The sequence below is a fragment of the Macaca nemestrina genome, chromosome 7 (genome assembly GCF_043159975.1).
Source record: "Macaca nemestrina isolate mMacNem1 chromosome 7, mMacNem.hap1, whole genome shotgun sequence".
NCBI classification, from domain to species: Eukaryota; Metazoa; Chordata; class Mammalia; order Primates; family Cercopithecidae; genus Macaca; species Macaca nemestrina.
Genome location: NC_092131.1, coordinates 72,852,341 through 72,878,305, shown reverse-complemented (window position 1 = coordinate 72,878,305; position 25,965 = coordinate 72,852,341). Strand labels below are relative to the sequence as shown.

Below are 25,965 nucleotides of genomic sequence, written 5' to 3'. Positions count from 1 at the left end.
GTTATTGTTGAAGTTGCCTGAGCTGTATCAGTGAACAAAATAAAAACCCTTGCCATTGCAGAGGTTAAATTGGAGGTGGGAATGAGGGACAATAAACAGTGAATACATTTATGATTTTTTTTTTTTTGAGACAGGGTCTCACTCTATTGCCCAGACTGGAGTGCAGTGGCACGATCTCAGCTCACTGCAAGCCCCACCTCCAGGCTCAAGCAATTCTCCTGCCTCAACCTCTCCTGAGTAGCTGGGATTACAGGTGCACACCGTTAATCCATGGCTAATTTTTGTATTTTTAGTAGAGATGGGGTTTCACCATGTTGGCGAGAGCGGTCTTTAACTCCTGACCTCAAATGATCCACCCACCTCAGCCTCCCAAAGTGCTGGGATTACAGGTGTGAGCCACCATACTCAGCCTAAATTTATGAATTATATAACAGAAAGAAAAAAGATACTCAGGAGGCTAAGGCCAAAGGATCCCTCCAGGCCTGGAGTTTGAGGCTGGCCTGGACAATACAGTGAAACCTAGTCTCTAAAAATTTTTTTTTAAACTAGCCAGGAGTGTTGGTGTGCAGCTGCAGTCCCAGCTACTTGGGAGGCTGAGGCCAGCGGATCACTTGAGCACAGTTAGGTGTTCAAGGCTGCAGTGATCATGCCACTGTACTTGTCTGGGTGACAAAGCAATACCCCATTTCAAAAAAAAAAAAAAAGCCAGAATAACAGAGCAGGAACAAATGAAGACAGAGGGGGGAAGTATAAGGGAATTAATACTACTGCAAAGTTTTGGCTCTGAAGACTTGGAAAATGTGGTACAGGGGCGGGAATTGACTTGAGAGGGAGTAGAGGAGATAAGGAGTTCTCTTTTAAACATGTGCGATTTTGAGGTGCCATATGTCTCGATGTGAAAAATATCCCATTGGTAATTAGAGAAGATTCAGCTCCAGAGAAGGGTCCAGCTAGACACCTAAATTTGGGAGACACCAGCATAGAGCTAGCTGTTGAGGCTGTGGGACTAAGTTCATCCTCATAGCAGCCTTACCAAGAACTCTAACTATGACTATGCAGGTAAACAGTAGGAATTACAGTATACCAGGCTCTTTCAGAGTCTGAGAAGACAAAAGTCTTCAAAAGGTCAAGAGGAGTTGGTCCTGAGAGTAGGGACCTGAACCAGAAGCAAGGGAAAACTTTGATCAGTCCACTTGGGAACTAGCCAGTGCTGGAAAGTACCCTTTGTGCCAGATATGCTGTATGCATTTACCGTTTTCTTAACCATGTTTCAGTTTTGGATTTTTTAGATTAATAAAATTGAAATTAATTTTTAAAAACACTCTTGAGAAACTGGAATTCCCTTCTGAGGGTCTTAGAACATTTTTCCTTTAAAATAGAAAGTGAGTTCAGGAAATACATTAAAGAGGTAAGAATCCCTACTTCAGTATTACAGCAGGCATTACAGTGCCACAAACATTAGTGTATCTTGCCTTCTTTGTATACAAACCATCTGTATCTGGGGAGAAAAACAACTATTCTAACATTATGTTTTGCATTTTATATTCATTAAATAGGAGTGTGCCTTGGGGAAAGTCAAAAGAGGCACAAATTTGCGATTTGAAAAGCCACCTGCTGTTCTCTGGGAGCTACCTCGCCAGCTTGGAATTACTCTCATTAATCCATGTGACACTAGCTGCCATAAGCCCCATCTCTTCAGCTCTAGTTCAGTATTAATCAAGGGTGCTTAACCTCATTCCCCATTACCCGTATTTCAACCTCAGTTCCACTTTCTTTTCTTTCTTTCTTTTTTTTTTTTTGAGATAGATCTTCCTCTCTCGCCCAGGCTGGAGTGCAGTGGCGTGATCATAGCTCACTGCAGCCTGGATCTCCTGAGCTCAAGCCATCCTCCCACCTTAGCCCCCCGAGTAGCTGGGACTACTGGCGTGCGCCACCACGCCCAGCTAATTTTATTTTATTCTTTAGAGACGGGGCCTTCCTATGTTGACCAGGCTGGAGTTCCACTTTCAAGACTAAAAGTTGGCTGGGTATGGTGGCTCACGCCTGTAATCCCAGCACTTTGGGAGGCCGAGGCAGGTGGATCACTTGGGCTCAGCAGTTCGAGAGCTGCCTGACCAACATGGTGAAACCCTGCCTCTACTAAAAATACAAAATTAGCCGGGCGTGGTGGCGCACGCCTGTAATCTCAGCTACTCGGGAGGCTGGTACAGGAGAATCGGTTGAACCCGGGATGGGGAGGTTGCAGTGAGACAAGATCGCGCCATTGCACTCCAGCCTGGGCAACAAGGGCGAAATTCCGTCTCGAAAAAAAAAAAAAAAGACTAAAAATTATCGGGGCTGCTGGCCAAAGGAAGATCTTGCCTGGCTGTCAGAAAATAATGTTCTTTCCAGCGGCTACTTGAACCCGCTTCCTTCAGTGCCTAAATTTAACAGCTGCAGCTGCTGCAGCTACTGCAGCTGCAACCTGTTTCCCCCGTAATAGGAACCAAAGTGGAGGGTAAAAGAGGTTAGGAAGAAGGCAAGCCAGCAGTCATGATCAGACACATGATGCATGTAAGAGACTTGTTAATTACACGGACTATTTAGGTCACATTGATAGCCAAATCACTATTCTGGGCCCCCAGGAAGGCTTTTCGTCCTTGCTATTGTCAATTCATTCTCCAGATGAAAGCCTGAAACTGCCACGACCCAAGTTTCACCTCTTCAATCCACTCAAGAGGCCGGCTTGGCGCAGGCGCACACCTTGGAAGTCACCCCGCCCTCCATCCACCACCCCCGTTGGGGGCGGGGCCTCAGAGCTCAGCACTAGAACTGGCTCCAGAGCCATGAGTTTGGCGTGCAAGAGCGGAAGAAATGCGGCTGATACCCCGGAAGCAGTCGCTGCAACTTCCGGGAGGTGCTTGTACGCCTGGTGCGGGAGCTACGGGACATAGGGATTGTGTTTGAAGTAGTGCTTCTACCAAGATGTCCCGTGGTTCCAGCGCCGGTTTTGACCGCCACATTACTATTTTTTCACCCGAGGGTCGGCTCTACCAAGTAGGTGAGTGAACCAGGTTCGCCTGTGGTCCACCTGAATTGCCCTGTCATAGTACGGCCTGGAGCGAGCAGACGCGGCCCGAGTTTAGTCTGGGGCCGGAGCTGAGCCGGAGCTGGGAAGGGAGAACAGGCTGGATTGAGCTCTGTGGTATTTGCACACGCGTCTGGACGCAGGGATCGGGGGCCTGAAGGCCTGGCTCTCTGCAGGGCGAGAGGCCACGCTGTCTAGACCCAATGGAGAGTTAAGGAAGGTAGGGCTGTAATGCCTTACTCCGGCTTCCTGAGGCCCCTTCACTTATTGCACTCTGTGCTGGCGAGGCACAAGGCCTGTTTCTAAAGGGTAATTGATTTCTTAACGTCTCAATTAAAATGCCTCCTCTCCGTTTTCCTTTGTTTGCAGCGTGGACTTCCTGTGGTTTATTCCACACAGGCATTCGGAGCCTGCTGTGTACCAGACACTGCTAGTCCTAGGAGATACAAAGATGAATGTTACCCCTCTTCCATACTGAAGCTCACAGCTTAGAGTGTCAGATACGTTAACAAACGGATAACAAAAATTAGAAGTGTCAATTTACAAATATCTACAGAGTTCAAGACATCTTTGGGAAACTGATAGAATGAGTGACTCTCGATTCTAGAGCTGGTCTTGAAATTGGCATCCCCTTTTTACCCACATCTGTTTGAATGCTCCATTAATTTAAATGCCGGTTCTGAGTTGTAGATGAGGTTCTGTGTACTAGTTTACTGAAGAACACCTGTAGTGGAAAGAAACTATCAGTTACTCGGAATAGGAATGTGTTTTGTTGCGTTGAAATGGTGTCAAGGTTTAGGTTATGATTATAAGCCAGACACTTGACCTCCTGCCATAGAGAATTGAGTGTCAGTAGAGCTTGATTTACATCTGGTCCGTGATAGTTTTATTTTTGAATGAGTTTAGTGGCTCCGTGCCTTGCACAGTAATATAATCATCTGTGCTTGGAATCATAAGGAGCGAATTGGTCTGTAAATGATGTTCTCTTCATCTGTAAATTTTAGAAATAAAGATAACTGGGAATGAAACTGCTCAGTGTATTACTGCATAGTGTATATAATGTAGCAAGAAACATCATCATGTTGGATAATTCAATAGCCCTTTTAATTTATCCCCAATTGAAAAACATGATTAAGGATAGAACAAAGAGATAACTGTATCCTCAAGGAATTTTCGTTTATTGTGTTAAATTCCTGAGTTTTAAATAATTTTCATATATCAGACTACTGCTTTCAGTGTTCTATTCGTGATTTTTAATGTGTGAACAGGAAAAGTCACTCCGAGACCTATACTTTATTTCTGTATACTGTATTGTGAAATCCAGCCATAAAGCATAATCGTTAATGCTTCCCAGATTTGGTGAGTAGAAAGGCTGTACACAGTGTCATTGTGATAGTTTTAAAAGATTTGGAAGAGAACATCTATCTGAAAACAAGTTCATTATCTAGACAGAATTTTTTTTTTTTTTTTTTTTTTTTTTTGAGACTTTGAGACGGAACTTCTTCACTCTTGTTGCCTAGGCTGGAGTGTAATGGCGCAATCTCGGCTCACTGCAACCCCCGCCGCCCGGGTTCAAGCAATTCTCCTGCCTCAACCTCTTAAGTACTGGGATTACAGGCATGAGCCACGACGCCTGGCTAATTTTGTATTTTTAGTAGAGACAAGGCTTCTCCATGTTGATCTCGAACTCCCGACCTCAGGTGATCTACCCACCTCAGCCTCCCAAAGAGCTGGGATTACAGGCATGAGCACCCGGTCTAGCACCGGCCTAGACAGAATTATTTTAATCTCTGTGAATAACATACTCCCTCTGCTATTCAGGGCATTAATTAGACATTGTTAGGAAAAAGAAAGTGAAAGACTAGTATGAGCAAGCAGTTTAGTGGTGAAGAGTTCAGGCCTTGGAGTCATGCCTGGATTCAAATCTCTGCCCTGCTCCATACTAGCTGATACAGGCACTTGCCAGGCATGTAACCTTAGCCTTAGTTTCTCTTTCCAAAGTTGTGCTCATAATCATTCTTCCTTAAATGGTGGTTTTGAGGATTAAATAAGGCAATGTATGTAGAGTGCTTAACGTGTGCCTGCTGCATAGTAAATGCTCAGTGAATGTTATTAGATGCTTGTTTGATTCTTTGGCCCACTTTGTTTTTCGGCCTATTAGATTGGCACATCTGTATGGAATATTTCCCTTTTTATGGGTCCCTCCATGCTTAGTTCTCCAGTAAAATATATACATAATCATAATATTCTCAATACTGTCTGTTTATAAACTTTAGAATCCTCCAAAGACAAAGCATGGAAGGATTACAGAATGCAAGTTGTTAACATTGACAGTAGGAAAATAATATTTTTAAAATGGGATGATGGTGAGGGGAGATTAATGAATGGTAAGTATGCTCCTTATCTTCCATACTTGGGACTCAAAAGATAAATGTCTGAAGTTGATATATCAAAAAATAGAGGTATACATTTAAAGTTATAATGCTTGGCCAGGTGCGGTGCCTCAAGCCTATAATCCCAGCACTTTGGGAGACCGAGGTGGGCTGAGGTTAGGAGTTGAAGACCAGCCTGACCAACATGGTGAAACTCTGTCTCTACTAAAAATACAAAAAATTAGCGCCGGGCGCGGTGGCTCACGCCTGTAATCCTAACACTTTGGGAGGCTGAGGTGGGCGGATCACCTGAGGTCAGGAGTTTGAGAACAGCCTGGCCAATGTGGTGAAAACCCGTCTCTACTAAAAATACAAAAATTAGCAGGGCATGATGGCAGGTGCCTATAATCCCAGCTACTCGGGAGGCTGATGCGGGAGAATCCCTTGAACCCGAGAGGCAGAGGTTGCAGTGAGCCAACATCATGCCGTTGCACTCCAATCTGGGTGAGAGAGTGAGACTCCGCCTCAAAAAAAAAAAAAAAAAAAAATTAGCTGCGCGTGCTGGCGTACCTGTAGTCCTAGTTCCTCAGGAAGCTGAGGCGCAAGAATCGCTTGAACCTAGGAGGCGGAGGTTACAGTGAGCCAAGACCGTGACACTGCACCTCGTGGCTAGGTGACAGAGCCACACTCTGTCTAAAAAAAAAAAGGTTATAATGCCAATCATAATTATAAACATAATTTATAATTGTTAATAACATTATTGGCAGTGTTTGCTCCCAGGGAGTGGAGAGAAAGACTTTTTCTTTTTCTTTTTTTCTTTTGAGATGGAGTTGCACTCTTATTGCCCAGGCGGGAGTGCAATGGCACGATCTCAGCTCACTGCATCCTCTGCCTCCTGGGTTCAAGCGATTCTCCTGCCTCAGCCTCCCAAGTAGCTGGGATTACAGACATGCGCCACCATGCCTGGCTAATTTTGCAGTTTTAGTAGAGATGGGGTTTCACCATGTTGGTCTGGCTGGTCTTGAACTCCTGACTTCAGGTGATCCGCCCACCTCGGCCTCCTGAAGTGCTGAGGTTACAGGCATGAGCCACTGCTCCAAGCCTGAAATATTTCTCTTAATGTACATATGCAAGTTGTATGTTTGTGCATGTATTCATATGTTAAAAATTGTAGAACACCTAGCTTTGTAATCTACTTTTGGGAATTGCCCAAGTTACTAGAGGGAGGAGGTGTGTTGGGGGGAATGGGACTCAGGCCCTAGTTGGCCAAATTCAGCCTGGCTACTTTTAGGCCCTTCTCTTCTGTTTGCTGATCCTTTGCTGGATAGGTCTGGCAAAGAGGAGGAGTAGTCATTTGGATTTGCTTGCCAGGTGTATGTGGGCATTGCCTGGTTGCTACAAAGAAGGGAGCATGCTGATAGGGAACTAGAAAGAAATGGACTGGTGGAGACATACTGAAAATAAAATATAGAAGTGTCATTGTGTATTGAAGCCAGAATTCTTGAGTTCAAGTCCTTGCTGCATAGCAGCTCTAAGAACTTTTTATCTGTAAAGATAATAACCACCAACCTTATAGGGCTTTAAGGATTTAATTAGTCAATAAATGTAAAAGCTCTTAAAACATTGCCTGGTGTATATATATAGTAAGCACTCAATTAGTGTTTTCTGGGTTTTTTTGTTTGTTTTTGAGACAGTCTCGCTCTGTCGCCCAGGCTAGAGTGCAATGGCGTGATCTCAGCTCACTGCAGCCTCCGCCTTCCGGGTTCAAATGATTCTCCTGCTTCAGCCTCCTGAATAGCTGGAATTACAGGTGCCTGCCACCATGCCCGGCTAATTTTTGTATTTTTAGTAGAGGCAGGGTTTCACCATGTTGGCCAGGTTGGTCTTGAACTCCTGACCTTGTGATCCGCCCACCTCGGCCTCCCAAAGTTCTGGGATTAGAAGTGTGAGCCACCATGCCCCACCTTCAATTAGTGTTTTCTGTAGGGGATGCTGTCAAGAAGAAACAAATGGCTGATGTAAATGGAGTCAGAAATTTCACAAATGACTGAGAAGTACTTACCATTTGCCTCTTTTGCAATTGAAAAAATATTCTTATTTCAAAGCAGTATTTCTCAACCCAGGCTTCTCATGCCCTCCTTGAATCTGATTTGAAATTCATTGCATGTGTGTGCATGCATACACATACATACATGTGCATATATACATAAATATGTATATAACTACACAAAAAAGGTGATGGGATCGAATACTGCTGTATTTTCAAACCTCATATTCCCCCTCCCCCAGTGCCAAGATTTCTAATGACCCCACCCCATTGAGGAATCACTGTTCTAAAGAGTAAAAGGTTAAGAGGCACTTTATAGTGAACCACACATCTCAATTATGTAGCCTAAAAGTTTAGGGAAAAGCAAATTAGCAACTTCAAAAAAATCTTAATAACAAAAGTTTTTTTTTGCCACACAGCATTGAAATTGAACATGAATATACTTTCCTTGCTCCAGTAGAACATCCCTTGTTTTTTAATAACTAAACTCATAGAATGTGTATCTCTCAATTCGCTTTTATTTTTCAAGCCCATGTTTATATGGAAGAAAATCATATTTACATCCTGAAACTCTACAGCATTCTAAACAAAATTATGGGTGGGAAAAGTCTTAAGTTACATTTCTAATAATTGGTAGGACCTCAGAATCACCTGTAAATGCTTTGCAAAGCCTGATGAGTGACATAAAGGGAATATATATCTCTGCTGTTCTCACAGCCTGAGCTGTGCACACTATGAGCCATTGTCTTGCATTGTGTGCTTGTCCTGAACATTTTGCCACCGTGCCTTTTATGTTTAGCCACTGTATTTTTCTAGTATACAAATGAATCCGAGAAAAATTGGGGAAGTGTTGGGGAAAATTGTAGGGAAGGAAACAAAGCAAATAAGATATTACTGTGGAAGTGACATTTCTACATACAGAATAACTGTTTATACCATTTTGTTTGAGCAAGGAAGCAATTTACTTCTTAACCTAATGGTTTGTTGTTGGGTTGAACCGTGAAACTGCATGGTTGTTTTGTAGAACTACAAAAAAAAAACTCTTTGACTTTTTTTTAACCTGTAAAAATGGCAGTTTTGTGTGGTTCAATCTAATACTTAGGTATTTTACTATGTATTTAAGATTTAGAAAATTGGGGGCTTGGAGTCGAGTGTAATGCATTATAATTTTTCCCATTTAAAAAATGGAAAATGGGGCCAGGCATGGTGGCTCACACCTGTAATCTCAGCACTTTGGGTGGCCGAGGCGGGTGGATCTCCTGAGGTCAGGAGTTCGAGACCAGCCTGGCCAACATGGTGAAACCCTGTCTGTACTAAAAATACAAAAATTAGCTGGGTGTGGTGGCAGGCGCCTGTAGACCCAGCTATTAGGGAGGCTGAGACAGGGGAATTGCTTGAGCCCGGGAGGCGGAGGTTGTAGTGAGCTGAGATCATACCACTGCACTCTAGCCTGGGCAACAAAGTAAGACTCCATCTCAAAAAAAGAAAAAGAAAAGGAAAAAAAAAAGAAGGAAAATGAAAATGGACTATCATTTATTATTTTCTTGCATAATCTTGGACATTCAAGAATATTTTATTCAGTTTTGGAGTTTTGTAAGTTTCCAAAATTTTAGCCCAAACCAAAATATTTGGTGATGTAAATAGTGTTTAAGTACTGTTGCCAACATTTGAATCCTGACTTTAAAAAATACCCTTTTAAAATGCTGCCTCATAAGCTATTATTTTTATCTTTATTTCTTTATTATTATTATTATCATTATTATTATTATTATTATTATTATTATTATTTTGGAGACAGAGTTTCACTCTGTTGCCCAGGCTGGAGTGCAGTGGTACAATCTTGGATCACTGTAACTTCCAACTCCCTAGTTAACTCAATTATCCTGCCTCAGTCTCCCAAGTAGCTGGGATTACAGGCATGCACCACCATGCCTGGCTAATTTTTGTGTTTTTAGTAGAGACAGAGTTTCACCATGTTGGCCAGGCTGGTCTCAAACTCCTGACCTCAAGTGATCCACCTGCCTTGGCCTCCTGAAGTACTGGGATTATAGGTGTGAGTCACTGCATCCAGCTATTTATTTTTTGAGACAGGGTCTCACTCTATGGCCCAGGCTGGAGTGCAGTGGTGTGATCGTAGCTCACTGTAGCCTCAAACTTGTGCGCTCAAGAAATTCTCCTGCCTCAGCTTCTCAAGTAGCTGGGAGTACAGGTGTATACCAGCATGCTCAGATAACTTTTTATTTTTATTTTTAGTAGAGATGACATCTTGGTGTTTGCCCAGGCTGGCTTGAACTCCTGGGCTCAACTGATCCTCCTGCCTCCACTTCCCAAAGTGCTGGGATTACAGGTGTGAGCCACAGTGCCCAGCCTCCTTTTTTTTTTTTTTTTTTTTTTTTTTTTTTTTTTTTTTTTTTTTGAGATGGAGTCTCACTGTGTCGCCCAGACTGGAGTGTAGTGGCGCAGTCGGCTCACCGCAACCTCTGCCTCCTGGTTTCAAGCAATTCTCCTGCCTCAGCCCCGCTAGTAGCTGGGATTACAGGCACCTGCCACCACGCCTGGCTAATTTTTATATTTTTAGTAGAGACAGGGTTTCACTATGTTGGCTAGGCTGGTCTTGAACTCCTGACCTCAAGTGATCCACCCACCTCAGCCTCCCAAAGTCCCAAAGTGCAGGGATTACAGGCATGAGCCACCGCGCCCGGCCTCTTGTTTCCTAATTGGCCTTCATGTACCATAGGTTGTCTGTATCTGCTCTAAGCTGTGATACTACTTTTTACCCTGCTAGTGTTTCTTTAAAAGATACTCTAGGTGTTGTCTCTAGATTCTTTGTTCTGGCAGTTTCCATTTTTCTGGAAATTATTTTAAAACATTTAATGGCAGTAGTGTTAAAATGGGGATTCATTTATACAAGCCTTTATTGAAATTACGGCGCAACTTGATGAGTACTAAATAGTACAAAAAGGGTGCTATAGGAAGTGACTGACTGCCTAGGAGAGCCGGGAAAAGCTTCTCAGAGATGAATTGGCCCAGATGAAGATTAAATAAAGAAATTTGGGGGACCAGTGCATAGATCAGTCAGTGTGGATGGAGTATAGACAGTAACAACTGGAAGAGTAATTATAGCAATATTTTGAAGGGGCTTGAGTACCATGCTAGAGTTTGGACTTTGTTCCATGTGTTTTGGACAGAGTTGGGGTGGGGGGTGGCTTTAAGAATGGCAGGGTAATTAAGTAACATAATAGAAAAGTTGAGTGTAGAAATGGGATTAGGAAGGGGACTGATGGTTCACACCTGGAATCCCAACACTTTGGGAGGCTAAAGCAGGAGGATTGCTTGAGGCCAGGAGTTCGAGACTAGCCTGCACAAAATAACAAGACCTTGTCTCTGCAGAATATATAAAATGAAATTAGCCAGGTGTGGTAGTACACACATGTTGTCCCACATACTCTGGAGGCTGAGGTAGGAGGATTGCTTGAGCCGAAAGTTTCAGGTTGCAATGAGCTACGATCACACCACTGCACTCCAGCCTGGACAACCTTGTCTCAGAAAAGAAAATAAAAAGGGGACTGATGGCAGGAAGAACAGTTAGAAGAGGTTTGCTCAGTATCAGTAATTCATATAAACCCTAATGAGTGAATTAAGGTAATAAGAGAGAAAGGATGGAGGGGTCTCTTGAGCTTATTTTTCAAATTTTTATTATAGAAAACTTTAGACAAATATAGATAGGCTAGTATAGTGACCTTCATGTACCCATCACACAGCTTCATCTGATGTCAGTATTTTGTCATTCTTGCTTCCTCCCTTTCCCACACACTTTCCCCTCTCTTCTAGAGTATATTAAAGCAAATCATAGGTATAAGAGTGGATGTTTCTTGGGAAAAGGCAGGAGGTTAGAGTCAAGAGTGATAACCCAGGTTTGTAGCTTAAAAAACTGAGTGGTTAGTAATAATATTATGAAATAAGGCCTGTAAGAAAAGAAGCAGGCTTTTTTTCTCCAGGGATGGAGAAAATAATAGAATTCTGGGAAACACCAGTATTTCAGGAGCTGGCTGAAGAGATGAAAGCAGTGAAGAAGATTGAGAAGGGAAGTTCAGAGAAGGAGAGGAATAGTAGAAATGATATTCCTAACAAAGAACTTTAAATTTGGCCGGGCGTGGTGGTTCACATCTATAGTCCCAGCACTTTGGGAGGCCAAGGGAGACAGATCACTTGAGGTCAGGAGTTTGAGACCAGCCTGGCCAACATGGTGAAACCCCGTCTCTACTAAAAATACAGAAAAATTAGCTGGGTATGGTGGTGTGTGCCTGTAGTCCCAGCTACTCGGGAGGCTGAGGCAGGAGAATCACTTGAACCTGGGAGGCAGAGGTTGCAGTGAGCCAAGATCACTCCACTGCACACTAGCCTGGGTGACAGAATGAGACTCCATCTCAAAAAAAAAAAAAAAACACTTTAAAATCCAGTTGGTCAGTTACACTGGCCACATTTTATGTGCTCAACAGCCACATATGACTAATGACTATCATATTGGACATTGCAAATATAGAACATTGCCAGCATCACAGAAATTTCTGTTGGACAGCACTGGTCTATATAAAGAACAAGGGCCCCCTTAATGAATCCTGGTAAATTCGCAAGTGCATTCTCTGTTGAGAAGCATTTTTTATATGTAAAGTGTTTTTTATTTTGTGGGACAAAAGTTTATGTGGTAGGGAAGATACTCTTTTGTGGCTTTTACCTTTTTGCATTATTTAAGCAATAAGCATGTATTCATTTATTTAGTTCAGGGATGACGGACACAAATGCTTACACAGACCAGATAAGTAATGCCAGTGAGTGAAACAGGCTGGGTGAAAGATAACAGGAAATGGTGGGACCCATGGAAAACCACAAAACACCTGCTCAGCTTAGGTGATTTTTTTTTTTCTCTGTGGCCAGTTGCTATGTGGGATTGAGGATCAAGTGTTACTAATAATTTTTTTTTTCCCTAGGAAAAACTTAATCACCTCTATTAAGACCCTCTGCCTGCTTTTGCCATATAAGTTAACATTCACAGGTTCCAGGGACTAGGACATAGATATCTTTTGGGGATGCATTTACCAGTCTACCAGAGGGTTAACGATTTTATTGACTCAAAGAACCAGTTTTTGACTTAGCTGGTTTTTCTCTTGTTGTCTGTTACTCTTGCTTGATTTCTGGCCATGTCGTCCAGGCTGGTCTCAAACTTCTGGGCTCAGGTGATCCTCCTCATTCAGCCTCCTAAAGTGCTGGGATTACAAGCAGGAGCCACCACACACAGCCAGAATCACTACAAATTTAGTGGCGTTTAAACAACACACATTTATTATGTCATAGTTTCTTTATGTTTTTCATTTGTTGCCAGTAGTATTCTACACATAACTAGGTCAAGGTGGTTCCTAATGTGGTTCCGTTCTTTTTTTTTCTCTTTCCATTTCTAACATTTGCTGAGTGGCAGTGTTAAAATCTTCAACCATGTGGGACTGGCCATTTCTCCCTGTAAGTTTGTCAGTTTTGAAGCTCTCTTATAAGGTGCATATATATTTATGTCTTTTTTATGAATTGATCCTTTTACCATTATGAAATGTCTGTCTTTATCTCTGATAATATTTTGTCTTGAAGTCTACTTTGTCTGATATTAATATAGCCACTTCAGCTTCCTTATGCTTAACTGTTTACGTGGTATGCTGCTGTTTCATCCATTTATCAGCATGTTTCTGATAGACAGCATATAGTTGGGTCTTGCCTTTTTTTTTTTTTTTTTTTTTTTATCTTGAGACAGAGTCTCGCTCTGTCACCCAGGCTGGAGTGCAGTGGCCCGATCCTAGCTCACCGCAACCTCCGCCTCTCAGGTTCAAGCAGTTCTCCTGCCTTAGCCTCCCAAGTAGCTGAGATTATAAGCGTGTGCCATCATAACCGGCTAATTTTTGTATTTTTAGTAGAGGCAGGGTTTCACCATGTTGGCCAGGATGGTCTCGAACACCTCCTGAGGTGACCCACCAGCCTCAGCCTCCCAAAGTGCTGGGATTACAGGCGTGAGCCACCATGCCTGGCAGGTCTTGCTTTTTTATCCATTCTAACAATTTATGCCTTTAATTGGAATATGTAGTCCTTTAACATTTAATGCAGTTGTTGATATGGTTAGAGTTAAGTTTACTGTTTTATTATTTGCTTTTCTGTTTTGTTTGCTTGTTTGTTCTTTTGTACCTCCTTTCCTACCTTCTGTTGGATTGAGTAGTTTTTAGAATTTCATTTTAATCTATTAATTTTTTGGTTACTACTTTGCTTTTTTTTTTTTTTTTTTTTAGTGATTGCTCTAAGGATTATATACATCTCTTAGTCTTCTTAAGAGTTAATATTTATCACTTCACTGAAAATGTAGAAAGCTTGGCCGTGCGTGGTGGCTCACGCTTGTAATGCCAGAACTTTGGGAGGCTGAGGCGGGCAGATCATCTCAGGTCAGGAGTTCGAGACCAACCTGGCCAGTATAGTGAAACCCCATCTCTACTAAAAATACAAAAATTCGCTGGGTGTGGTGGCAGCACCTGTAATCCGAACTACTCAGGAGATTGAGGCAGGAGAATTGATTGAACCCAGGATGCAGAGGTTGCAGTGAGCCGAGATCGTGCCATTGCACTCCAGCCTGGGCAACAAGAGTGAAACTCCATCTCAAAAAAAAAAAAAAAAAAAAAAGTGCAAAGCTTGAAATGTTGTTTACTGCCTTTCCCTTCTATAAAGTAATACATCTACATATTTTAGAAACTCCACAAGTGTTACAACTTTTCCTTTAAACAGTCATGTATTTTTAAGGAAGGGAATAAAATAATTCTTTGTGTTTGCTCAGATATTTACCATTTTTGTTGTTGCTCGTTTTTTAAGATCAGAATTTTTATCTAATATCATTTTTCTTCAGCTTGAAGAATTGTCTTTAGTGTTTCTTATGCCCATCTGAAAGTGTCTTTATTTTACCTTCATTCTTGAAGGATATTTTTGTTGTGTGTATTCTGAATTGGCAGGTTTTTCTTTTCACCCTTTAAGAATGTTATTCCACTATCTTCAGATTAAATCAGCAGACATTTATATATTGTTCTCTTGTGTGTAATTTGTTTTTCTCTGTTTTCAAAATTTTTTCTATTTTTGGTTTTCAGACATTGGACCATAATGAATCTATATGTGATTTTCTTTGTTTTCGTTCTGCTTGGAGTTTTCTGAGGTTCTTTAATCTGAAGTTTTTTTGTCTTTTGCCATATTTTGAACATGTTTAGCTATTATTTCTCCAGATTTTGTTTCCTCATTCTTTGCTCTCCATATAGGACTCCAGTTATACATATCTTACACATTTTGATGTAGACCCACAGATTCATTGTGTTTTTTCAACTATTTTTTCTGCCTTTTTAAGATTGGATAATTTGATGCATTTTCATATTCACTCACTCTTTCTTTTCTCACCTCCATTCTACAGTTATGTCCATTTGGTGAATTTTTAAATTTTATGTATTATATTTTTCAGTTCTACAATTTCCTTTTGCTTCTTTCATTTTTTCTTTGCTGAGATTTCCTGTCATTTTTCATTTTGAGAACATTTTCCATCATGTCATTGAGCATAGTTATAATAACTGTTTTTAAATCTTTGCTAATACAGCAACATCTGGGTCATCTCAGGATTGTTCTTTTTGAGAATTAAACACAATTTTCCTGGGTTTTGTTGTTTGGTTTTGGTTTTGGTTTTTTAGTTTGACTTGGTTTGTTTTTTGGTGTGTTGAGAGTTCTGAATTGTATCCTGGACATTTATGAATGTTATTTTGTGAAGACTCTGGATTCGGTTATATTTCTCCAAAGAGTATTGACTTATTTTGTTCTAGTAGGCAGTTAATTTGGTTATTCTCAAGCTACAAAGTCTGTCTCTTGGGTGGCATCTTAAATCTCACTCTGTTTCTTTTATCCTTAATTGGGCGGCTTGGAGTCTGCCTTGTGTGTGTTGTTATGGAATCTGCCAGAGATTTGGGCAGTGTTTATATATAGAAGTTGGGACTCTTACTCCCTAGCGCTCTCTTTTCTCTCCCTCGTTTTCTAGCAGCTATTGTTACCCCCAACTGTTCTCTAGTTCTTCAGGCCAAAAAGACTGAGTTTTCTGTGGGAGTTCAGCCTTTACGGCTCTCAGGTTATGAGCCCCAAAAATGGGAAGCTCAACTCATGCCATTTCTTTCTCCCAACTGTTGACTTCCCCTCTAGAATCTGACTTTGTGGTGTCTTTAGGTAGTTGTTGTTTTGTTTAGAGTTAGTTTTTATTTGTGGAGGGCTGATCTGATAGAAGCTTTATTAGCCATATCAGGATCAGAACCAAGAAGCAGTGTGAAAGTTGTACAGCTAGCCCTCCATATTTATGGGTTCCTCATCCATGGATTCAACCAGCTGATCATAAATATTAAGGGAAAAAATTGCTCCTGTACTGAACACGTACAGATTTTTTTCTTGTCACTATTCGCTAAACAATGTAGTATAACAACTATTTAGCATTTACATTGTATTAGCTAGTGTAGTGTAAGCTAGAGATAATTTTTTTTTTTTTTTTTTTTAGATGGAGTCTCATTCATTGTATTAGCTTGTGTAGTGTAAGCTAGAGATAATTTCTTTCTTTTTTTTTAGACGGAGTCTCGCTCTGTCACCCAGGCTGGAGTGTAGTGGTGTAATCTCAGCTCACTGCAACCTCCACCTCCCAGGTTCAAGCGATTTTCCTGCCTCAGCATCCTGAGTAGCTGGGATTACAGGCATCTGCCACCATGCCTGGCAAATTTTTGTGTTTTTAATAGAGACAGGGTTTCACCATTTGGGCCAGGTTGGTATTGAACACCTGACTTCAGGTGATCCGCCTCTCTCTGCCTCCCTAAGTGCTGGGATTACAGGTGTCAGCCACCATACCTGGCCAAGTTAGGGATAACTTCAAGTATACAGGAGGATATACATAGGCGATGTGCAAATACTGTGCCATTTTATATCAGAGACTTGAGTTTCTGTGGATTTTGGTATCCATGGGAGGTCCTAGAACCAATCCCCACAGATAGGGAGGCACCAGCTTTTTTTTAGAAGTTATTTGTAGTGTAGGCTGAACGCAGTGGCTCACACCTGTAATCCCAGCATCTGGGAGGCCGAGGTGGGTGGATCACCTGAGGCAAGGAGTTCAAGACCAGCCTGGCCGGCATGGCGAAACCCCATCTCTAAAAATACAAAAATTAGCCGGGCATGGTGGTGCACACCTGTAATCCCAGCTACTTGGGAGGCTGAGGCAGGAGAATTGCTCCAACCCAGGAGGCAGAGGTTGCAGTAAGCCAAGATTGCATCTCTGTACTCCAGCCTGGGCGACAGAGTAAGACTCCATCTCAAAAAAAAAAAAAAAAAAAAGCATTTGTAGTGTAACGGGATGGTAAAATTTTGCTATTATAATTAACCAATTAAATTGGGGTTGTGGCTTATACCTGCTGTAATCCCAGCTACTCCAGAAGCCAAGGCAGGAGGCTCATTTGAGGCCAAGAGTTTGAGACCAGCCTGGGCAATGTAGTGAGACCTCATCCCTAAAAATTTTTTTTTAATTAGTTAGGCATGGTGATACCCACCTGTAGTCCCAGCTGCTCAGGAGACTAAAGTGGGAGGTTCTGAATCAGAAGTTTGAGGCTGCGGTGAGCTATGATTGTGCCATTGCACTCAGCCTGGGTGACAGAGCAAGATGCTGTCTCTTGCTCCATAATGATAATAATGATAAAACCAGTTAAATCCAAGCCATATTTGAAGATTTCTTTTCTTTTTTTTTTTTTTTTTTCCTGAAACAAGGTCTTGCTCTGTTGCCCAGGCTGGAGTGCAGTGGTGCGAGCACAGCTCACTGCAGCCTCCATCTCCTGGGCTCAAGTGATCCTCCTGCCTCAGCCTCCCAAGGAACTGGGACCACAGGCGCACCACCATGCCCGGCTAACATTTTTTTGTAGAAACAGGCTCTTGCCATGTTGCCCAGGCTGGCCTCAGACTCCTGGGCTCAAGCGGTCCTCCCTCCTTGGCTTCCCAAATTGCTAGGATTACAGGCATGAGCCACTGCACCCAACCAAGGATTTCCTTAAGGCGATTTTTCTGTAATCATTTTTGCTCTATTCTTTTGTCCTCTCTTAAATATTTAGCCATTTAGGCCGGGCGTGGTGGCTCAAGCCTGTAATCCCAGCACTTTGGGAGGCCGAGGCGGGTGGATCACGAGGTCAGGAGATCGAGACTATCCTGGCTAACATGGTGAAACCCCGTCTCTACTAAAAATGCAAAAAACTAGCCGGGCGTGGTGGCGGGCGCCTGTAGTCTCAGCTACTTGGGAGGCTGAGGCGGGAGAATGGCGTGAACCCGGGAGGCGGAGCTTGCAGTGAGCCGAGATCACGCCACTGCACTCCAGCCTGGGAGACACAGCGAGACTCTGTCTCAAAAAAAAAAAAAAAAAAAAATTTAGCCATTTAGAAATATTTGATGATTTATTACAGTTTCTATTAAAGGAGATTCTTTAGCGTGATAGGCAGTAGCTTTCTCAGCTGGTCCTCATCACCTATGACTTTTTGAACACATGAGGCCAGGGCTCAGACTCAGTGCCCAGAGTAACACTCGAAGACAGAATTTTGAAATAATCTGTTACATGTCAAAATGTAAATAATGATTGAGATTATGAATAATTATCTAAAAGTTATCTTCTGTGTTTTCATATTTTCTACCATGAGCATGTATTGATTTTTGTTGCTTTTCCCTGATTACAAAATATGTGCCCAGGCCAGGCACAGTGACTCATGCCTGTAATCCTAAGGTGGGAGGATCACTTGAGCCAAAGAGTTTGAGACCAGCCTGGGCGACATAGCAAGACCCCATATCTATTTTTAACTAAAAATAAACAGGCCAGGCATAGTGGCTCATCCCTGTAATCCTATCACTTTGGGAGTCTGAGGTGGGAGAATCGCTTGAGTCCAGGAGTTTGAGACCAGCCTGGGAGACATAGCAAGACCCCATATCTATTTTTAACTAAAACTGAACAGGCCAGGCATAGTGGCTCATCCCTATAATCCCATCACTTTGGGAGTCTGAGGTGGGAGAATCACTTGAGTCCAGGAGTTTGAGACCAGCCTGGGCAGCATGGGAAGACTCCATCTCTACAGAAAAAATCTGAAAATTAGCTGGATGTGGTGGTATACACCTGTGGTCCCAGCTACACAGGAGGCTGAGGCTGAAGGATCGCTTGGGCCCAGGAGGTCGAGGCTGCAGTGAGCTATGATCATGCCCTGGTGCTCCAGCCTAGGCAACAGCAAGACCCTATCTCAAAACCCACCAAAATATGTGTCTATTATTAAATTTAAATATTGCAGAGAGTGGCCTGGTGGCTCACGCCTGTAATCTCAGCACTTTGGAATGCTGATATGGGAGGATCACTTGAGCTCAGGAGTTCAAGACCAGCCTGGGCAACATAGTGAGCCCTCATGTCTACTAAAAATTTTTTTAAAAAGAAAAATTTGGGCTGGGTACAGTGGCTCACACCTGTAATCCCAGCACTTTAGGAGGCTGAGGCAGGCGGATCACCTGAGGTCGGGAGTTTGAGACCAGCCTAGCCAACATGGTGAAACGCTATCTCTACTGAAAATACAAAAACTAGCTGGGCACGGTGGTGCACACCTGTAATCCCAGCTACTCGGGAGGCTGAGGCAGGAGAATCGCTTGAACCCGGGAGGCGGAGGTTGTAGTAAGCTGAGATCATGCCACTGCACTCCAGCCTGGGTGACAGTGAGACTCCATCTCAAAAAAAAAAAAAAAAAAGATAGAGTCATATGTTGTAGGTAACATGAAAATTGCAAAAGCATGATCCAGAAATATTCAACTTGATAGACAAAAAGCAATGCAGAATAATCAAACAGCAATTAAAACTGCATGTGGTCAAATTAGTTACTGGCCAAAAGTTCACAGAAGTATTAAGTCTGGAAAAAATTTAGAACAGCTAAATTTGACCTGGGAAAACCAGATTTAGAAATAATGGCCACAAAAAAAACTTTTGAAATGACAAAACATCATTGATAAAGATGCGGTATGATCTTTATGATCAGTATGCAGTATGATTGGGGCGGGGAATAGTGGCTCACACCTGTAATCCCTGCACTTTGGGAGGCCAAGGCAGGCGGATCACCTGAGGTCAGGAATTCAAGACTAGCCTGGCCAACATGGCGAAATCCCGTTTCTACTAAATACAAAAATTAGCCAGGTGTGGTGGCACGCACCTGTAATCCCAGCTACTTGGGAGACTGAGGCAGGAGACTAGCGTTAACCTGGCAGTGAGGTTGCAGTGAGCCGAGATCGCACCACTGCACTCCAGCCTGGGTGACAGAGCAAGACTCTGTTTCAGAAAAAAAAAAAACTTTATTAGAAATTGGATGCATCAGCCTAATGAAAATAATTTCAGTAAAATGAAAATGGAAGAAATGGAGTTGGTTTAACTGTGACTTATGGTCATTATTATTATTTTCATTTTGCACATCTTGGAATCCTATATGAGCCTTTCATGTTTATGTAGCTCTTTGTCATTCTTTTTAATGACTATTATTTCATTGCAAGAATCTACAATAATTTATTCCAACTTAAAAAAAACTGTTCTGTTTTCCAGAATATGCTTTTAAGGCTATTAACCAGGGTGGCCTTACATCAGTAGCTGTCAGAGGGAAAGACTGTGCAGTAATTGTCACACAGAAGAAAGTACCTGTAAGTAATACTGCCCAAATAGTTAATTATAGGATACAAGAATTTTTCGGCCAGGTGCAGTGGCTCACGCCTGTAATCCCAGCACTTTGGGAGGCTGAGGTGGGCAGATCACCTGAAGTCGGGAGTTCAAGACCAGCCTGGCCAGCATGGAGAAAACCCATCTCTGCTAAAAATACAAAATTAGGCGGGCGTGGTGGCACATGCCTGTAATCCCAGCTACTTGGGAGGCTGAGGCAGGAGAATCGTTTGAACCCGGGAGGTGGAGGTTACGGTGAGCTGAGATCACACCATCGTACTCCAGCCTGGGCAACAAGAGCGCAACTCCATCTCAAAAAAACAAAAAGAATTTTTCATGGGTTTGTAGAAAAGTGTATTTTTATATACAAATATTAACATGAAAAAAAAAACAACAAATATTAACATGATTCTTGCTTTGACTCTGCTTTCCTGTCATCCAAGAAGTGTCTATTGAACGTCTATATACAGTTCAGCTGTGTGGACAGAATTAGCATATTAAACTTCGTGGTGTGATTGTAAGCATAATGGGATTTAAGTCTTTTGTCTTTGGGGACCTTGAGACAAATTTTTATTAAGCTATTGTTTTTCCACAGGAAAAGTATCATCTAAAAAAGGAAAATAGAGCCCCTCGAAACCCTTTTTTAAAAATTGATTTTAACTATAAAATGGTCAGAAGACATTTATTATACAGCTTATTTTTATGGTTCCATAGTATTGTTTTCTCCAAGAAACAGGGCAAATTAAAAATAAAAACATAATTTTTTTTTATAACTACACAGAAACCTGTACATGTTTTTTAAAATTATCTTTATTTTGCTTATTAGGACAAATTATTGGATTCCAGCACAGTGACTCACTTATTCAAGATAACTGAAAACATTGGTTGTGTGATGACCGGAATGACAGGTAATTAGCTAGACATGTGTAGATATACAAGCCTTTTGTTATTTTCTTCAAACTATTTTGAGTTTTGTATTAATTTTAAACTTATCTGATTGCCTGATTTTCAGGTGCCATGAGTGGATTTGCAGTCTTCAAGACTAGTATCAATATTTTAAGAGTATTGAGAGCTTTTTTGAAATTATACATATAGTATAATTAAATGTTTATGCTACTGTCAGAGAAACTGGTGAGACCCCTTTCATAGATGATTTTATCTTATTTCAGCTATTGTTAGTAGTTTAAGGGGACCTACGTTAGTATATCTCAAACCTGGTTATAATGGCACCGGTTAGAAGTGAGTGAGAATTATTATGAAAATTATTTTAGATTGGGCACAGTGGCCGACAGCTGTAATCCCAGCACTTTGGGAGGCCAAGGTGAGAGGATTGTTTAAGACCAGGAGTTCAAAACCAGCCTGGGCAACATGGTGAGACTCCATCTCTATAACAAATGTAGAAATTAGCTGGGGGCTGGGCACAGTGGCTCACACTTGTGTCCCAGCACTTTGGGAGGCTGAGGCAGGTGAATCACTTGAGGTCAGGAATTCGAGATCAGCCTGGCCAACATGGTGAAACTCCGTCTCTACTAAAAATACAGGAAAAGGCCAGGCGTGGTGGCTCACACCTGTAATCCCAGCACTTTGGGAGGCCGAGGCAGGCGGATCATTTGAGGTCAGGAGTTTGAGACTAGCCTGGCCAACATGGTGAAACTCCATCTCTACTAAAAATACAAAAATTAGCTGGGCATGGTGGTGCACACCTGTAATCCCAGCTATTCCGGAGGGTGAGGCAGGAGAATTGCTTGAACTCAGGAGGCAGAGGTTGCAGTGAGCTGACATTGTACCACTGCACTCCAGCCTGGGCAACAGAGTGAGACTCTGTCTCAAAAAGTAAAAATAAAAATACCAAAACACTTAACCAGCTATGGTGGCAGGTGCCTGTAATCATAACTACTCGGGAGGCTGAGGCAAGAGAATTGCTTGAACCCAGAAGGTAGAGGTTGCAGTGAGCCAAGATCATGACACTGTACTGCAGCCTGGGCAACAGAGCAAGACTCCATCTGAAGAAGAAAAAAGAAAAATTAGCTGGTATGGTGGCACATCCCTGTAGTCCTAGCTACTCAGGAGGCTGAGGTAGGAGGCTACAGTGAGCTATGATGGCTCACTGGGTGCCAGTCCAAGACCCCATCTCTAAAAAATAAATGAAAAACTAATTTACTAATTCAAGCCTAAAAACAAAGATTAAGAAAGATTATTCTCCTTAATGCTTTTTTTTGTTTGTTTGTTTGTTTTTGGAGACAGTCTCACTTTGTCACCCAGGCTGCCTCTTCCTCCTGGGTTCAAGCAATTCTCATGCCTCAACCTCCCAGGTAGCTGGGACTACAGGTATGCACCACCACGCCCAGCTAATTTTTGTATTTTTAGTAGAGACAGGATTTCGCCATGTTGGCCAGGCTGGTCTTGAACTCCTGGCCTCAAATGATCCCGCCTGTCTTGGCCTCCCAAAGTGTTGAGTCACCATGCCCTGCCTCTTTAATGCTTATTCTTGCTGGATACTTGTAGAAACTATTTTGACTGCTAATGAAAGGCTCAGTATAAAAGGGCAGTACTATGTAGAGAGCTTCATGTTTTAAATTTTTTTTTGTATACTTGTTGATGAATTATTTAGTATTCATTGGGGGACAAAAAGCCATAGTGGACCCTTTCTCTTTAACTCATGTATATCTGTATGGTGGGAAAATTGCCTGGCTAAATTGCCTGGCTTTCAGGTTTGTTCTTTCCTTCTAACCAGATAAACCTTTGTTTTTTATGCTATAAGCTGACAGCAGATCCCAGGTACAGAGGGCACGCTATGAGGCAGCTAACTGGAAATACAAGTATGGCTATGAGATTCCTGTGGACATGCTGTGTAAAAGAATTGCCGATATTTCTCAGGTCTACACACAGAATGCTGAAATGAGGCCTCTTGGTTGTTGTAAGTATGCTAAGAAGTCTCCCAAATAATTGATGAATTGTAACTTTTTATAGAACATGTATACAGAGTTATTTAAATAACACTTGAGTTCTGAACATGTGGTTTGGAAAATAGAGTGGGAAAATCTTTTTAACAAATCAGAACTAAAGGATAGGTTTCACAACAGTATGTCAGGCAGTATCTTTAAGCTTTAGATGCTCTTAGACTTTTTATCAAAATAGTTCCATTTGGAGTATGTGATTTGAAAGATGCAAGTCCTAATTTTATTAGGATGTTGTAATGAGATTCTACTGCAATTCTAGATTACTAATTCCATAGAAATACCTCCATCAGGCATCTTAACAATGTAGCTGTTTCTTTTGACCACCCTAAAGAATTAGGGTCACACACAGGTCTGTGATTCACATTTTTAGAATAAATTTCTATTTTTGAAAACAAGTAAAATTGTATTGGGAGAGGGATGAGATTTACTGATTTTTAGATGTAATGTAATAAATTAGCCTGAAGAATTCAATGCATGTTTGTTTCTGACATTGTGTCATTAATTTATGAGCATTAAAGCAGTCAGTGTAATGATTTGTGTTTAGCATCTGACCCTCTTGGCTTCTCACTTAAAAATTACTTAAATCCAGCCGGGCGTGGTGGCTCACGTCTGTAATCCCAGCCCTTTGGGAGGCCAAGGCAGGCGGATCACGAGGACAGGAGATCGAGACCATCCTGGCTAACATGGTGAAACCCCGTCTGTACTAAAAATACAAAAAATTAGCTGGGCGTGGTGGCGGGCGCCTGTAGTCCCAGCTACTCAGGAGGCTGAGGCAGGAGAATGGTGTGAACCCAGGAGGTGGAGCTTGCAGTGAGCCGAGATTGCGCCACTGCACTCCAGCCTGAGTGACAGAGCGAGACTCCATCTCAAAACAAAAACAAAAACAAAAACAAAAATTTACTTAAATCCTATTCATCTTGCAAGACCTTGAAGGAAATAAGTATTTGTTGTTTCCCCAAGCAGTAAGTGGGTACCTTTTTGTGTTGCCCTTATATTTTGTATATATCAAATATAAGAAAGCAGTTAAACCTTAAGAACTTTGTTACCTGTTCTACTGAGTAGAAAGAAATTTAATGATGGTGTTTATTTTAATTGTATGCCTATAATGTGGTGACATTAGAATTGTAGTAACAAAATTACCTGTATAGAATTTAGAGCTTGGTTTGTGTGACTTACTAGAGGAGTATATACCAACAGTAATGAAGACGAGCAGTGTAAAAGTGAGCAGGTAACCCGTAAGTGTATTTTAGTTTGCACCAGCATTGCCAAAGTGTGTCCCATACACTGTTCCCTGGAACCTTAATAGGTATTTCTTAAAAAAAATAAAAATAAAAATAAAGGGTGTTTCTTGGTCAAACAAACTGAAGAACTACTGAGTTAAAGTTAAATAGGTCAGTCTGCAACAAAATATTTCAGAGCATTTAATATGCTATTATTTATTATCTGTTTCCAGAAAAGGTATACAAAAGTGTTTTTGGGCCCGGCACCGTGGTGCACACTTGTAATCCCAGCACTTTGGGAGGCTGAGGTAGGAGGATCACTCGAACCCAGGAGTTCGAGACCAGCCCGGGCAACAGAGAGACCTTGTCTCTTAAAAAAAAAAAAAAAAAAAAATGTTTTTGAGATTTATTTGACCAGGCAACATCTTGAAGGGTTAGGGTTCAAATAACCATGCTTGGATAACAGCAAGGATTGGAAAAACTATTTTTAAATTATATTTGTAATTATTCAAACTTTTTTTAAATCTGTGATAAATCCTTTTGTGAAATGGGAATTTGTCTGTTACCTAGTTTACCTGTGGTGATAACCTGTATTTTGTTTATCAGTTTTCTTAAAGGAAAATACATATCCTAAAATTGATGGCTAAAGTAATGATTAGCAGCAGCTATGTGACACCACCAAGAAAGAGGAGATGTCATTGTATAAAACTAAAACATATTTAACTAGGGTCTTTTCTCTTTTTAGGTATGATTTTAATTGGTATAGATGAAGAGCAAGGCCCTCAGGTATATAAGTGTGATCCTGCAGGTTACTACTGTGGGTTTAAAGCCACTGCAGCAGGAGTTAAACAAACTGAGTCAACCAGCTTCCTTGAAAAAAAAGTGAAGAAGAAATTTGACTGGACATTTGAACAGACAGTGGAAGTAAGTCAACCAAAAGGAGCTGACTTTTTTTATGTTACATAGAACAGTGAGGATCTTTGTATAATTTCTATAAAAAGCTATTCCTGAATTACATCCTAGGATTCAAGTTTGTCAACTTAATAATGAAATTGATATCATACAGCTGACATAGAAAAATTTGGGTTACTTTTATTCACTCAATTCATTATTTCATAATGTATTTGAGGTGACTTTCAACAAGACACATATAATAGGAAAATATAAATAAAAATAGGAACTAGCTGGGCATGGTGGCACACACCTGTAGTCCCAGCTACTTGGGATGCTGAAGCTGGAGGATTGCTTGAGTCCAGGTGTTCGAGGCCAGTCCTATTTACTGCCAAGAAATTAAAAACAAAAATTTTAGTAGATTTGGAGTGTTTAAGTCTGGAATTAAAACCATTCTGAACACGCTAACAACATGCTTCTGAGAAATGACCAAATAAAAATTACCATCTAAGGCTTTTATGTTTGGTTTCGAAGTATGCTTAAAGGAGATAAAAAGCTAGTTCATGTTCAGGAAGTACTGGGCCCTGTCTAAATGTTTCTTGAAGGTTTTTAAAATTGCAATTC

The 25,965-nt window shown here is 41.5% G+C and overlaps 2 protein-coding genes across 3 annotated transcripts in view; both read left to right on the top strand.

The window, feature by feature from the left end:
- Window positions 1-20,255, top strand: part of PROR (protein only RNase P catalytic subunit) — a 184,804-nt gene extending 164,549 nt beyond the window's left edge. The window contains exons 11-13 of the transcript XR_011625959.1: window positions 2,665-3,040; window positions 12,960-13,000; window positions 20,160-20,255. The gene's annotated coding sequence lies outside the window, so the exon portion shown is untranslated. The remainder of the gene's footprint in view (window positions 1-2,664; window positions 3,041-12,959; window positions 13,001-20,159) is intronic.
- Window positions 1-25,965, top strand: part of LOC105477974 (proteasome 20S subunit alpha 6) — a 41,177-nt gene that overhangs the window by 11,360 nt on the left and 3,852 nt on the right. Inside the window, exons 1-5 of one of the 2 annotated variants that reach the window (XM_011734899.3) lie at window positions 2,904-3,040; window positions 20,160-20,254; window positions 21,097-21,178; window positions 23,032-23,187; window positions 25,196-25,374. In XM_011734899.3, coding sequence (XP_011733201.1) covers window positions 2,965-3,040; window positions 20,160-20,254; window positions 21,097-21,178; window positions 23,032-23,187; window positions 25,196-25,374 — 588 coding nt within the window. In that variant the 5' untranslated portion in view covers window positions 2,904-2,964. Of the gene's footprint in view, window positions 1-2,903; window positions 3,041-20,159; window positions 20,255-21,096; window positions 21,179-23,031; window positions 23,188-25,195; window positions 25,375-25,965 lie in introns of those variants that run through there. The other variant, XM_011734900.2, reaches the window with a different exon arrangement.